Here is a 15,599-nt window from a genome sequence, read left to right on the forward strand (position 1 = left end):
TCCCTTTTGTGGTAAATATCTGGATATTATCGGCAAGAACTTAATAAATAACATTGAACTCTTCCTCTGCTGCTGTCTCTCATCTCCAAACTTGAGGGTTGAAGCGGGCCTTCAGGAGTAAACTGTAAACTGAGTCCTACAGAGCTCCGCGTACCTCCTCTCTCTCATCCTCTCCTCTCAGTCTCCACCCTTCCACAGCACCTCCCTCTCTCTTCCCCTCTCTCGCTTTCTATGAGAGCCAGTGTTCACTGCCATCCCTGTGAGATCTCAGACCATCTGCCTTAATCTTGAATTCCCTTTCAGGTCCTCAGAGGCTCTGCTTACCCTTAAGTCTAATTAGAAGGCAGCGTGAGTAAGGAATGCCCTTCAGACTGCGATGCTCTGCCACCTGCAATCTGTTGTCGAGAAATAGCTAGGTACCCGTTGGATTCCACCAATGGGAAGGGGTCCTGCACATTTAATGGGGCACAGTGCAGATGGTCTCTGTTTTTATTTACGCCGACTCCAGAACTTGGTGAATCTTGAACTTCTCTCCTTTGCTATCCTCGTCGTTGATTGATACACTGTGAGTTGCTTCCTAAATGTAAACACAAACTCAGTCCCATATAGTTATAACACCATAACAATAGGGAAAATGTATCCGTAAATGTAATGTCTATATTTAACAGCTGCTTCTGAAACAGCGGTGTGCTCAAACAGTGACAAGTGTGCTCAAATACCTTTTGCTGAGGGAAATTACCAAGACTGGGGAAAAAAATGAAAAACAAGAGTGAAGCCTGTTTTCTCTCTCACTGCAGTGCTTGTTTTTTTTTTTTTTCCTCAAGGTGAACCCAAACCCAACAGTCTGCCTGCTATACACTCAGTCAGTGTCGAGTGAATAATTGATGTATTGGTAGGAACAAAATCACACAGCTAAATTATAAGGGTTAATTCAACTCAGACAATTGCGAAAATCCACACTATTCTGTCGGTCAATGTACAGTTGCCTCAGAATCGTATCAGCAAGAGGACAGAAAACTTTCTCACCACTTATTAACGTTCATTTTATTTTATATAACCTGTGGGCCTGTAGAACGCATTAAGACTGTAAAAGTGATAAAGGGCTCTTAATAAACTTGAACTTGGAAAATGTCCTGTGCAGCTGTGCAAAAATTTGTGAGAAATTTTATTTCTGCACAGTTACACTATAGAATCATAGATCAGTGCAGTAATTTACCATACCTGCTACCACACCTTTTCATAGATAGGGTTATGATGAAGAATGCATGAGGAAGCCGAGCAGCTGCACAACAGCACAACTTCAGGAACGGCACCATTGATTGAGAATTCAGAAGTGCAGTATTTCACCTGATGATGGCGCCAGATAGATCACTATCAAGCAACAAACAGAGACGGAGCAAACAGACAACAGGATTTATTATTAAGTTGAAGATATTTACATCCATTGGATTACAAAATGTGGAATGTGGCCAGAATCTGAGAAAAAAAAAAAAAAAAAAAACATCTTAATTCTTGCTTATGTACTGTAATTGCACCAGGTTTGACAAATCTTTTCTTTCTTGGCACACAGTCTGACGTGAAGCTGCGTGGTGGCCTCACCTGTGAGTCTGACTTCTAACTACAGTGCAGGTGCCAATCCGGACCGTGTGCTTTGTGAGTTTTGTGCTCAAATTAGGCAGTGTCCGCTTAGGATATCTGAATTGTTGTAAATCACAAAAAAACTACCATCAAGGAATGTAAAACAGAATCACCAGCAATAATACCACAAACCGCTGTGTATAAAAGTGGAACTGAGTTGCTTCTCAAATGAATGAACACGACGCCATTGAAATTCAGTGCTACGACACCTCATCCTCAGATGAAGCAACCTCTCTGATGCTTCATAGCCCCTTTGAGAGACTGACCACGCCTGAAAACAGGAGACCCGCTGTGGTGCTTCCATGCCATGGTCTAAAATTTTAGGAGAGCAGAGGCCTGGCAACTGGTTTTGACAACATTTGTGAATTCGGTGTGCAATACATACAAAATCTTCAACACATTTCATCCAAGAACAAAACAGTTGGGGTGAGGGCAGGAGCACAAGTTGTACGTCCCTGCCATCTGTGTTACAACAGCAAAACCAAAACGTGTCTCAACAATAGAAAAACTGAACATCCAAGAGGCAAAAACTACCAGAACATAAAAATATACAAAATATTAGAGGTGGGCACCAATATGGATTTACCATATCAATATCAGTTGCACTTTTCCAATGTAAACTTAATAATTATTGACTTGTGAGAAAGACAGTTCTTTGAAAACAGCCTTTTACTGCTACACATGGACTACAGATGGAGGCAAACTGTGCTTTTTTTAGACAATAGCAACCTTTCCTGTTAATTATGAGATGCAAATCCATTTTTAGCTTCAACAAACAAGACTTTTTTTTTTCTTTTTTTTTTTTTACAGGGAACATATACCACACCAAACTCTGTATTAGCTCCTTTAAACCCATGTTGTCCAAAGTGATCTGAGCTCTGGCTAAAGTCTCCTCTTACCTATCAAATGATAAAAAATTAACCTGATGAACACCATTTCTTTCCAAGCTGGCCTTTTGCCGTAACTAAGTTTTGGCCATTTGCAGTTGGGCCTTTTCGCCCCCTGTCTAAATTTATTTTTTGTTAGCAGTGTAACTGGGTTTTCCAGTTCCTCTCTGTGCCTCCTTGTGCTGCTGCCAGTTCTGTCGGCAAGGTCACTGAGCAGAAACTTCCTGCTGAAATAGTATGAAAAAGACATAACCTCTTTATCTTAATATCCCTTTTCTATATCAGTTTTAGTAACCTCAATCAATACCGATATCATATCGCATCGATGCCCACCGCTACACAACACACACATGCTCACAGGGGATCGCGGTGAATTGCCTCCAACTCAAGGCTCTCATCCGTCCACACTCATTTACAGCACCACCAGAAAGTATTCACACCCCTTCACTTTTTCCACATTTTGTTACGTTACAGATGTCTGAAAACATGTTTTCACTTTGTCATTATGGGCTATTTTGTGTAGATTTTTTTAAAGGAAAACTATACTCAAATCGGTTTTAGAATAAGTCTGTAACGTAACAAAATGTGGAAAAAGTGAAGGGGTGTGAATACTTTCTGGTGGCGCTGTACACACATCCGCATGAAACATGAAGCTGGTGCTCCTCCACCGCAGTCGTGCCATCGAGCCGGCTGGAGGCAACTGGAGAGAGGGACGGAGATGTGAAGGACGGAGGAAAGGAGAGAGGATGCTGAAAGAAGAGTGGTGAGTGATGTGTGGGTGGCTGAAGATAATCTCTCAGACACCACAACGTGTCGTGTCGCCATCTCAGGGATGGATGCTAGGCAACAGCATCCCTCAGAGTCTCCCTCCGGGTGGTAACTAGGTTACCCCAACTCACAATCATCTTGTTGTGTTTTGCTGCGTTTTCTCAGCAAAACGGTGTCCTCTTCCTTTCGAGTGCTAAGTTAATACCAGCTGGCTTGGCCTGGCTCCGTCCCGCCCAGGCTGGTAGGGGTTGCTAGGTTACACCAGTTCGTCCAGTAGAGTCCCTATGCTGTGATGCTGTTCAGGGGGGCCGGCGATAGGTTTGTTGCACATGGGGCAGACGCAGCGCACCTCTAGCCACTTTACTAGGCACCTGCATTAAAACACAGAGAAGGAGGTGAGCAAGATGAGAAATAACTAGTCCCAGAAAGAAATTAGAGCCAAACTGGTTTCTATTCCCAAATCAGCACCCCTCTACACAATGCCATGACATCACTACACATCCATCCCACCAAACCCCTGTCAATGGAAAAATGCTTCATGTTTAACTCCTTCAACTCTGCTTTTCCCTGTAATTTCCATTAAACCTTTATAGGGCAAGTGACTATTTTTGGTAATTTCAGAAATTTTACATATCAGGCCCATCCCCTGTCTCAGTTAGTTCAATAATCATTTGGTCTTCACCCAGCCAATCAGCAAAGATCGCGCTACATCCCAGGTCACATGATTGTGGCATCTGACCAATCTCAATGGCTTTGATTTTCTATTACAAAATGAAAATTTCAGAAAAATTTTATAGAAGTAATAAAGTCCTGTCATGTTCTCTAATAACAGTCTAGGGTTGTTGTTTTTTTTTTTTTGAATTTCAAAGTATTTCAATGAGTGCCCTATAAAGGGTTAAGTAGCTTCAAAGTTAGAAAAAACATATTCTGTATCCTGTATACATACTCTGGTTGAAATCCTTGACTGATGCCACATCACACTTATACTGAGTGAAATATTGAAACCCAAGGTGCCATTGTTTTGTGGCTGCTGCATTAAATCAAATAGAAAATATCTAAATGTGTTGTCCATCTTTCTATACACATTTCCCTGCAATTCAGCACGGCACATTTGGTATCTTTGGTCACCTTGAATTCTCCACTTGAATTTAAAATAAAATACTGTGGGTTTGAACAAAACTCAGGTGCGCAGAGTGCATTAGCATGGACAGAGCCGTCTATGGGAATAGCACAGTTGAATGTTTTGGAGAAACTGCGTCCTGTTGTTAGATCAGCATTAATCTTAGACAACTGATAAAAGCATTTTCCCTGCCTTCTGCCCAATGCATGCTGGGACTGGCTCCAGTACCACCCTGACCTTGAATATGAGTAAGCAGATAAAAAGGACAAATAAATGAATGAATGAATGAATGAATCTCTGCCTTATGTACTTTTCTCACTGGCTTTTAGTTGAAGATCCTAGCACCCGCTTTAACTCAAGCTAGAAAGTCGACCCTGCTTCTCATCGGTGAACTTTTAATAAGATCAAAGAGAACCATTTTCACTTTTCCACGGCCAACACCGGTGCAAAGTGGTCGCCGGAGTGAAGAATGACTCCACTGTGCTCTCCTGTACTCACTTCCTGTGGAAAGCATGTTGGCATGGCAACACTCCCAGCTCGTCTTTCACTTTGAAGTCTTCCAGGCAGACGGCACACGTCTGCTGTGTGAGTGACAGACAGACAGACAAGAGCGAAAGAGACAAAGACCAAGGGACAGACAGAGAGACAGACAACATGAGAGAGGGGGTCCTTTGATGAAATTATGATACATGATCCATTGCTATCTTTCACAATGTCAAAGCAGCAAGACGATTTTTCAGAGCATCGCGTTCGCTCATTTTGGTATGATCATATGCACACAAAATATAAATCCTATTCTTACCCCGTGAAGATTCAGTTTTTTCGGATCTCCTTTTAAAACTACCTGCAAGAGCAAAACAACAGTGCTTGGAGAAGACTTTTCATCAGTGTGAGATTTTAAGATCTCTGTTAAATATTCAGCTCAGGCTTACCTCTCTGTACCCAAACCGCTCGCTCTGCGCTTGGTGTCGTAGTTTGCTGTGGATGAACAAACAGTAAACATCAATAAACAACTTAATTTGCAATCTATGTAAATGTCATGCTGTCCATGTAGTAGTTATCTTACTGAAAGTACATGGTACAAAAGAGATAAAAAAGGATATAAAGAGATATGCTCCTGTATTATAAACTGGGCTTAGCAGCAGGTCATTTGACTCACACTGATATTTAATACTGTGTGGTTAAATTGTGGGACTGGCTGTGTAATTGCTGGGTTTGCTTTGATAATGAACTGTCTTTTCCAACAGCTACAATGGACGCCCATGCACAGACAAATGTATGCTTACTTGCAATTACACACACATTATTAACACACATACTGGATACAAGTAAATAACTGTGTACCTACACGCAAACACACGCACTGACAGGGAGACACGCTTGGTGAACATACACACAAACACACACACACATAAACACACAGCTAACAAGTATGTTGCCTCTTTGAATCTGTGCACCACCCCCAACACCAACAATGGATAGGAGATCTTTATCGCCTCACTAGCTGTGTCTGTTCAGGCAGTTATTTTTGGCCTCCTGTTATGGCTGCTCTCTCACTACTAAACATAGGCTCACATGTCTGTCACTGTCGGCTGTTTTCGCCTCAAAACAAAATGCAACGAGAACATCTGAGATGAAAGCTGACTGTTATTTCTGATCCCCATAAATAAAAGGTAATATCTGGCAGAGACTTTACTTTAAGAGTGGGAAACGACGGCATTCATTGTTTTTGTCTCTTGGTTTATTGTTTATGCTGATTGGCGCTAACAATCTCCCATGCAGAACAATGTGAGGATACACATTTTATATGCATGGAGGTTTCCCATGCCTAGAGAATGATGTGCTGTGGGTGAAAGGGGGCATAACACAGATCTCAGACATTGCGGTACAGCTTTTGTACCTTGATTGCAACAACAGAAAATCCATACCAAGCTGCTAACGACCAGTTCCTATTGTATAAACTAACAATATTGTGCAACAGGTGTGAACGTTTGTGCACAGGGGCGCCAAAACCTATTTATCAAGGTTCTGTGGGAAACACGGTGCACGTCCTTGCATAACACATTTTCACTGACTTTATTTTAAGGATAATAGTATTGGGTAATACAAAGTTTCAGCAACATCATCTTACATATTTTAGATATAGAATATTCATTTGTATCATAATATATCACTGTTACATCCTTTAAATCTGGAATAAAATAAGCGCCAGTGCCATTATTTGTGGAATAAAAAGGAACAACACGGGTAAACAAAGTCAAAATGTCTTTCAAAACATAAAGTGTAATCTGTGGCTGTCCTGCATCTTTTCATAAGACAGCTTGCAGGGTAAATTTCTTGATTGACATCTCTGCAAAACATCAATCACTGTGCAGAAATAGTCAAAGACAGACTCGTCCATCTCTCATCATATTATTATTTTCAGTGACAGTGCAAAATATCTTTGTCATCGTCCTGGTGTCCTGCAATCTGTCGCAAATATACTGAAAGTTTTAACAATGACATTGAACACGGCCTGCTTTGGTTTCACAGTGTCCTTCATCAAAATGGTCATTGCAGTCAATTGCATCATTTTTTTTTGGATACATTCTTTATTGGGGTCAAGCTGTGGCCTTCACTCCTGCAATAGAAATGACTTTTTGAAACCCACCCACTCTTAGATCAGCATAGTAGATGTCTCTCCAGATGTTTCCACTGACTCTATGGGTGTTGTTTTTCACTCCTTTAGGATTTCTGAGCTGACTTACAATGTTTTTGCCCAATCATTATCTAGACTCCAAATTGTCTCTCACTTTAAAGGAACAGCTAATCTAACTAAGCATTTGTTAAATGCAAAGTTTGCATGCAAAGCAGTGCACCTTGTTTGTTTTATTGGACCAAATTGTCCAGTCATGTTCCCACTGAGTTGGTAACATTATAAGTTTTAAAAAACTTCTGTTGCTTTGTCTTCTCTTCTTTTGCGACGTGCATTTCACAAGCTCTCAGGCATCGTCAAAATAAAATGAGTCAGTTAATTTGGTGGGGGCATGCCACACTGATGGCTCAGAGGCACCAGGAATATCTTGGCGCACACCCACCGTCCTGTCCTCACTGGCCAAAGCTTCTTCAGCGTTCCCTTGCTGCTCACTAGTTTCTGCGATTTGCCACTGTGTCACTTTGAGTAGCTGCTCTGCTACGCCTGAATTTCAGTGCCCACGATAGGATTTCTTCTTGCAATGAGAGGTGTTATGACAGATCACGGTAAAATTCCTGATATGATATTTTTGGTCTGTTCTTTTGACACCCCTATGATTTTGCACCCACAGATACTGCAAGTACTGCACACCCCCAGTTTGTGCCAATGATAGTACAGCAACTGTCTGAATGTGATGCAGGGTGTTGCCAAAAAGATGTGCTGTGTGTGTTGAGCAAACCAGTAAAGACCTACATACATAATTTGATTTATTTAACATATGGAGGACGTGTCATTAGGACAAACAACATACAAGGGCAGACAGATTTCCAATTCAAGCATCTTGTTGTCATGTTATAACCGAACATAACAAAGTCCTTTGCACACTGGAATTAGACCGAGCCCATCTGAGAAGGATAATAGGAAACCTGTGCCTGACACAGAGTGGCATTCATCACTCAGCATTCATTTGATGAATCACCCAAGTCTATAAATGAATTCACAATCACACTCCTACCCCAGACTGCCTTCAGTGCTCTAATGGGGCTAAAGGAAGTGACTCATTGGTTATGATTCATATGCAAGTGCTTTTAGAGAGGCAGGAAGGATGCAGCCTTTTCTGACACTGTTGATGGTCAGTTTAACAATGAGCCCAGGTCAAACAAAAAAGAAGAATCAAGGCTATAAATTTCTACCTGACCTCAATAACCATATAAGGCCTACTTTAGATCAATCATGACATGACATTATCTAAAAGCTGGGCATGGTCTGGTTGCATGACCAAAGTTTGCTCTTGTCCAGCTTAGATGCTATTTGATGCTATACACTTTATATTTTCACAAGTTTATCTTTTCAATAAATAAAAATGACCACTGAGGGGTAAAAATACCTTGTTGGATTAGCGGTAAAACCTACCTAGCTGCCTGTTTTCCTGCCTTATAAGGCTGTGGCACACAAGGCAAGTTCAAATTGAAGCTCAACATTTCTCAGTAGTTGCCTCAGCAACGTATACTGACAACACACGAATTTCCTAATGCTAGGTAGAACTGGCTTTTATTTTATTTCATTTCATTTTATTTTATTTTATTGGCCCTGTGTCTCACTTGATTTCCCATTAGTGGAAATGTTGACCATTTAAAATTGACCAAAAATTTTCCCAAATGTCAAGGTTTTCAAGTGTTTTGACTGGTTGATGGGACTACTTCTGTTTGGCTGGTCACCAGTCTAGTTTCAGAATAAAGAAAAAATGAGCCAAGTAAAAGGCATACACACACAAAGTTGAGGGGGGGAAACTGTATAACACCTATGAGTGTTAGTAACGTGATGTATTTTCCTTTCCACTTCAATTTGTATTTTCTTATTCTCAGAGAGCATGTTGACCCACTCCAGGTTATTTGGACTACAATTAGAAACCATATCCAGCACATAGACAATAATGTTATCAGTCAGCAGGTAATTTGCAAAATCCAGGGGTTTAATCTGCATTCCTCGGCCTTTTGGAGCTGTTAAAAAATGAACCAAATGTGGAGCCAACCACAATACATGGGTGCAGGTGTTGATGTTGACGTAAGGTAGTGGATGTGGAAGTTCATGTTTTTGATAAACTCTCTTCATTTTCCCCCCGCTGAGCCCGCTCCACTCAATGCACTGCCGTCTGTCCTCACACATTGTGGCAGGCTGCTTCCTGTTGTCTCATATCCTGTCATTCGGACAAAAACGACCCTTTGGCTCACCAGGGAGTTCAATGTCAACAGAGGGAGACGTCACCCTCTTCCTCACTTCTGCCTCCCTCCCTCCCTCACCAGCTTTTTCATGCACACACACAGACACACACAATCTCCACCACTTATTCCTGCTTTTTTTTTTCCTCTCACCTGATGAAATAGCAGCAGAATATAAGGCTGAGGATGAAGACAAAGATGCCTGTGCCGAAGATGACCATGTAGATGTTGAGTGGCAGGTCCTGGAAGGTGATGGGCGGCATGGTGCACGACTTGTTGGAGTAGACCAGTCCCAGACCACAGAAACACCCTGCATCAGGACAGAGGGGGTGTTTAGTCAACACTTAGTGGAAGCACCCACTTGAGAACATGAGAACATGGCTGAGAGTTAAGAGTCACGCGAGTAAGAGCACAAAGAAAAAGGCCTGACACCCACTGCATATACAGTATCCATCTCTCTTTCTCTCTCTCCCTCTCTCACACACACATACACACACACACACACACATACAATGAATGCATGGTCACACACACTTTTTGTGTAATACACTCTTCCACTCAGCTGAGGGTCTGACCTGCAGCTGTGTCCGCCTCTAATGGAAGCCAAACAGTGGAGCTTCATACAGACACACACACACATACACACACAGAAATGCACTTATTGAGAGAAAGGGATACATAAAAAGAGTGTGTGTGACTTTGTGTGAGTTAAAAGAGATTGAGAAATAGAGATAAAGAGGATCCTTTCGATGTTGCACTCTCATATCATATACATAGGCCTATTCCTACACACAGGGTTCCTACATTGTCTGGAAAAGTATGAAAAATAGGGAATAGCCTATGATTTCAATCATTTCAATCATCACTGGATAAGCATGGAAAAAGGGTAGGGAGTATGGAAAAATATTTGAGTTCCCAGACTAATGACTGTATTCACAGTTTCCTAAAAAAAAATGGCAATTTAATACAATAATAAATTGATCATACAAGCAGCACATTTTGATTTTGTTCACGTTTGGAGCAGCCAGCTGAAATATGTTTTCCACTGAGAGAGCAGGGCCTAGCGCTTCAAACACCTGTACACATTACAGCGTACAAATCAATGAAATCCAAGTTTTCTGGGAAATGACTTATCCATCCAAAATATTAAAAAAAAAAAAAAAGGTTGACAAATGACCCTAAAATGGCCAAAAGAGCATGGTGTGAACTTTGTGTGAAATCTTTTGACAACTCTAACCTGGGTGAGGCAGCCATCACTGATCATGTGGAAGGGAAAAATCATGGTGATCTTGTGAAAGCATCGTCAGCACCCAGTGTCTCATCATTTTTTGCTCAACCCACTGATGTGTGGCTGACGAGTGACGAAGCATCATCACCCACAGAAACTGAATGGGTTCAGTTCCTACGTTTTCATCTATCTGAACCCATTCAGTGCCAAGGGTGACTTTTTAAGTGGTCACCCTTGGCACTGAATCAATTAACATTCAACAAAAGCATAGATACTGAACGTGACGTGTACCAGCTTAAGAATTAACATGCATGACAAACATGTTGCAGTCGTGTGAGATGGTACACATGGTGAGAAAAAATTTTTTGAAAAAGCGAGATCTCTGTAAAAGCCTGGAACTGTGTATTTACATCCATATTACAAACACTGAAACAAGCAAAGACTTTGATTTATCTTACTTACATAGAATCCAAAGCCAAGCATCTGACAATGTATTTACACATGTACAACACACGATTGGTGTATCTAAGCAACAGCAATGCAATTCATGACAAGCCATAGCCTCATTTCTAAGTAACAGGTCTTTCTCATGTAAAGCCATTAATGTGGATGGAGGAGACAGTTATTATCAGTGACGCAAAGCTATTGAGGTTGTGCAATCAGCTGAGGCTCATTGTTAGAAAACACGGTGCCAAGAAAATCTCAAAGCAGCTCGCACTTTAAGTGCCTTTTTTTTTTTAGGCAAGGCAAAGCAAAGCATGTTTATTTGTATAGCCCATTCAACAGCAAGGCAATTCAATGTGCTTTACATAAAACATAAAAGCAACATAAAGCATTACAAATACATTTAATTAAGAAGATTTGAATAGAAGAAATAAGATAAAATTAAAAAGAAAACAAGCTGCTACAGGAGAGTAAAAGTTACAGTGCAGTGTAACTTAAAGGGCAGCATAAAATACTGAACCCTCCTTATGATGCAAACAACACAAAAAAGAATGAGATACACGTATCTGACCCCGTGTAAACTCATCCCCCCTATTTAATTCCTTGAACTGAGCGCTTTTAGGAGATCTTGGAATTGGTTCCAGTCCAAACAGATGGAATTCCCATGAAAAGTCTATTGTCCCATCCACCTTCCTTGGTCTGACGCTAAACTCCTTTGTGTGTTTGTTTGTATCATGAAGTAGATTATCTGTGTAGCTCTGGTGTCTGCCAGCGAGCAGTCAAGGTCAGAGGTAGAGAGCGAGAGGAGGGGGAGGGGGGAGAACTAGACAGCCTGTATTTATTGTGTGTGTGTGTGTGTGTGTGTGTGTGTGTGCATTAATTGCCAGCTTAGATGTATTGTGCGGTATGTGTTTATGTTTACATTGAGACTAAGCACAAGAGTGCCAACAATAGAAGAAAGAGAGAGAGCGAGAGATGGGAGAAACAATTACATCGAGACAGAGAGAGAGAGGGAGAGAGAGTTGTGTTGTGTTCTGTGTATTTGTGTTTTGTGTGTTGTTATCTATGCATGTGAGTGGAGGCTTTGTGCGAGCTGGGTCATACCAACCCAGTGAGAGATAGTGAGCTGCAGCTGGAGAATGAGCTGAATCTCCCTCAGTGTGCAGATATAAAATTTTTGAAAGCATGTATGGGCAACGGAGTGTCATGGAGGGCCAAGAGTCTGCAGATTTTTTTATTCCACCCAAACACCGAAGCAGATGATTTCACAGATTAGTTCCTCCTCTCTGACTGAAGGTGCACCAGTCAGTGAAATCAGCTGCTGTGGTGTTTGGGCGGAGTGAAAACCAGCACACAGTTACCTCTCCTTCCTATAGAAACAAATATTAGAATGAAATTGAACTGTGCAGACCATCATCAAGTTAACAGAATTTGTCACTTGGGGTATGGTTTTCATCGATCCCAGCATTTCTAATAACTTGCACATCACAAATAATATGGTGACATTTCTATTTGACATTTCTACCATCTCAGAGTTGAAGCTGTAAGATTGGACGATCAATATTTCCCGGCTCTTAGCTCCAGTCTCTCCAAATAAGAGGTGATTCTCCATCTACTGAAGCACATCAAGGGCTGCAGATGGGTGGTTCCACTACTAAATTACTTCACCCCCTCAGAGACAATCAATGCAGGAGACACTGATGTTTGGCTAATCCTCAGCCAGCACACACTAATTGGCCCATTAACACCCAGAAACATACAGTGTAGCGATCTATCCATCAGTAGATAGATAGATAGATAGATAAATAGATAGATAGATAGATAGATAGATAGATAGATAGATAGATAGATAGACAACAATGATGATAAAATAAAATATATGCAGGCAAGAATGCTCCATGTACTGGAACAGGCCTTGAAAATGACAGACATTAATAAACCAAAAGGGCTCATCTGGCAAACCTCATTGTCTCCATTACTTTTTCATTCACCAAACAAATCAAATCACCAAGATCATCACGACAGAGAGACAGACAGAATGAGTAGTGTGTGTCATGCTCTAGACTGCGTGTGCAAATCACCTCGCAGCTGATGGCACGAATCACCTGTGAAGCCGCTGCCGACTCACACTCAGATGTGGGTCATCTGTATGAGAACCCTTGTGGATGTATGTCAGTGCATATGGATGCATATTCACATCTCCCTCCATCTCTGCATGCATATAAAGCAGACAGCTATAGATTGAGTTTTGCACTGGGTGGAGCCCTGCGTGACCACTGACCTATATTGGCACACTCAAGAGGAACCCGTTGCCATGGTGCCAAGAGAAGCAGATGCAGAAAAGGGAAACGCTGTAGACCAAGTTCACATTGAAGGACACAGAACCGGAGCCGGTCGTTATGAGTTTCAAACGCCTGCCAGACGCTCATGTTGTCACTCAATAAGTGAAGAAGTCCCTCACCTACTTGAGCGAGAGCTGTAAAACACAATAACTCTACAGCTGCTTGTCGGGATGAGATGCCTGGTGGGGGTTTTCGTCCTATATAAGCAGTGTTTGCACAAAGCTGCTGCTGCTGCTGCCTGAACTACAGGCAGAACTTGCCATCAAATATTCAACAGTTCACATGAGGGAAAAACTCAACCCTGCTGCTGGCTTTCAAGAAAAAAACTAGGTTGTCTCAAAACTCCATCACACGCATGAAGGCACTAGATGTGTCATGCAGAAAACTGGAACAAATACCCACTGTCTTTATCACAGATACTGGCACATAGAGCAAATACTGAGCTGCGGCTGCTGGATGATATTGCATTCATTCTGTGTGCAGAATGTCATTCTTTGATACTGTGTTTCTGTGTGTGTGTGTCTTGAATGTACGTGCATGTATGTGTGTGTGTGTGTGTGTGTGTGTGTGTGTGTGTGTGTGTGTGTGTACAGGACGATTTCCCCTATGAATAGCAGGGGGGTTGAGCAGCACAAAGGGAGTAATTGTTCTTGTCTGCACACCACCAACAGTCCACTGAGGAGACCGTGGCTGCTGCACTCCAACAGGCAAGTCAGAGGAAAGTCCACTAATCCATCATCTTCTCCAGGTTTTACCCTGACAATAAAGGACTGACACACACACACACACACACACACACACACACACACACACACACCATTTAACTGGAAAAGAAGGGATTCATTTTGTAAGCCATCGCTGATGTGGCTCCAGATACAAACGGGGTGACGGGACAGCAGTTCAAGCAAGATAGAACAGATGATCAGACTTTGCCTTTGGGGAGAGCCTAATACTCAAGGCTGAGCGAGTCAGTGAGAAACTCAAGATACAGGCAACATAAACTGGATTAGGCAGTGAAGCCAAATGTTTAGTAGAGCAGAGCCTTCCTGGCCCTGTATGACACTAAATCAGATAAGTAAACACACCAACCAGCCCCACTGGTCTAAATAAACTGACTAACAGGATGAAGGGAAAATAGACCAATACAGTCTTTATCTTTTTGAGCTTATTACACTGCTGAGGCCAGAATCTTACAAATATACAAATATCACAGCAAAAAATATGAATCCTTTGAGGAACATAATTGAAATATTACATTCATACTACACTTCAGATCATCTTAAACTCAGTATTGAGTGGCAGAGGAGCGCTAGAAGTCCTTACATGAATATTAAATTTTTCTTATGGGCGACATGCGACAAATAGGCTATTTGTCATTGGAAATTACCCAGTTTGGAAAACAGGATTTGGACGTGATAAATTAACTGCGACTTGAAGTATAGTTAATTCAACATTACACCTCCCTGTTGTGAAGATTACTACCATAATTAAATTTTCACACATTACAGAGGCCTGTATAGCTGAGAATAAAGTGACCGCTCACCGTTACACCACTGAAACGGGTGCATCAATGCACCGGAGGGAGTCCTTGACGGGATCCGATTCGTGTTTATCAACAAGGCGCCGCACGGCCGCAGCCGCCAGTGGGTGCAGATGGATGGCTGCAATAAACTACAGAGGAGACCCAAATGACGCTTGCTGCCAGTGTAAAAGGTGGAGACAATAGCGCAACAGCCTATGAAAAGGCCGTTAAAAGAAAAAATGTTGTCGAAAGTTTCAAGGAAAACGTGAAGAAAGACTGGGCTACGTTATGTCGCGGTGGATCATCCCTGACCGGTGCAGGCTATGAATTCAAAAGGTGAAATGGTGATGTGGTTCTCTCCCCCCTGCGCACCGTTTTGACTCTATTATTATTAGACGGCATAACACTGACCCAGCATCTGTGGTGAGGGAAAACTGGAGCACTGGCTCGATTTTCCTACTCCCGCCCCCGCAAACGCTACTGACATGCGGTGTGGCCAATCCTCAGGCCGCCTGCGCTGACTTCTATTGTGACGGCTCGGCTGGACGGACTGCATGCATTTTGTGCCAGTGACCATCTCTTATTTATGTATGCACTAATTATTCAAGCGACAAAATGACCCCCCTCCCCCTCCTTCTCCTCCTCCTCCTCCTCCTCCTCAAGAGCATCTCTCTTATCAGTATCAGTCTCACATCATTAAGCAACACCACATCTCCAAAGACAAATCCTTAATTCATTTATTAATGTCAATGATCAC

General features: G+C 42.0%; 1 protein-coding gene across 2 annotated transcripts; it reads right to left on the reverse strand.

Annotated features, from left to right (window-relative positions):
• Positions 1–1,391: 1,391 nt before the first annotated feature.
• On the reverse strand, positions 1,392–15,241 carry rnf122 (ring finger protein 122). 2 transcript variants are annotated; one of them, XM_030060803.1, is made up of 6 exons: positions 14,864–15,241; positions 9,460–9,616; positions 5,346–5,391; positions 5,216–5,257; positions 4,912–4,991; positions 1,392–3,664 (listed from the first exon to the last, which is right to left on the reverse strand). In XM_030060803.1, the coding sequence occupies exons 1-6, from the start codon at positions 14,886–14,888 to the stop codon at positions 3,550–3,552; spliced, it is 465 nt and encodes a 154-aa protein (XP_029916663.1). In that variant the 5' UTR covers positions 14,889–15,241; the 3' UTR covers positions 1,392–3,549. The 2 variants fall into 2 exon arrangements, with proteins under 2 accessions (XP_029916663.1, XP_029916662.1); XM_030060802.1 differs by having other exon boundaries at positions 4,912–4,994.
• Positions 15,242–15,599: the final 358 nt, after the last annotated feature.

The sequence above is a fragment of the Myripristis murdjan genome, chromosome 9 (genome assembly GCF_902150065.1).
Source record: "Myripristis murdjan chromosome 9, fMyrMur1.1, whole genome shotgun sequence".
NCBI lineage: Eukaryota > Metazoa > Chordata > Actinopteri > Holocentriformes > Holocentridae > Myripristis > Myripristis murdjan.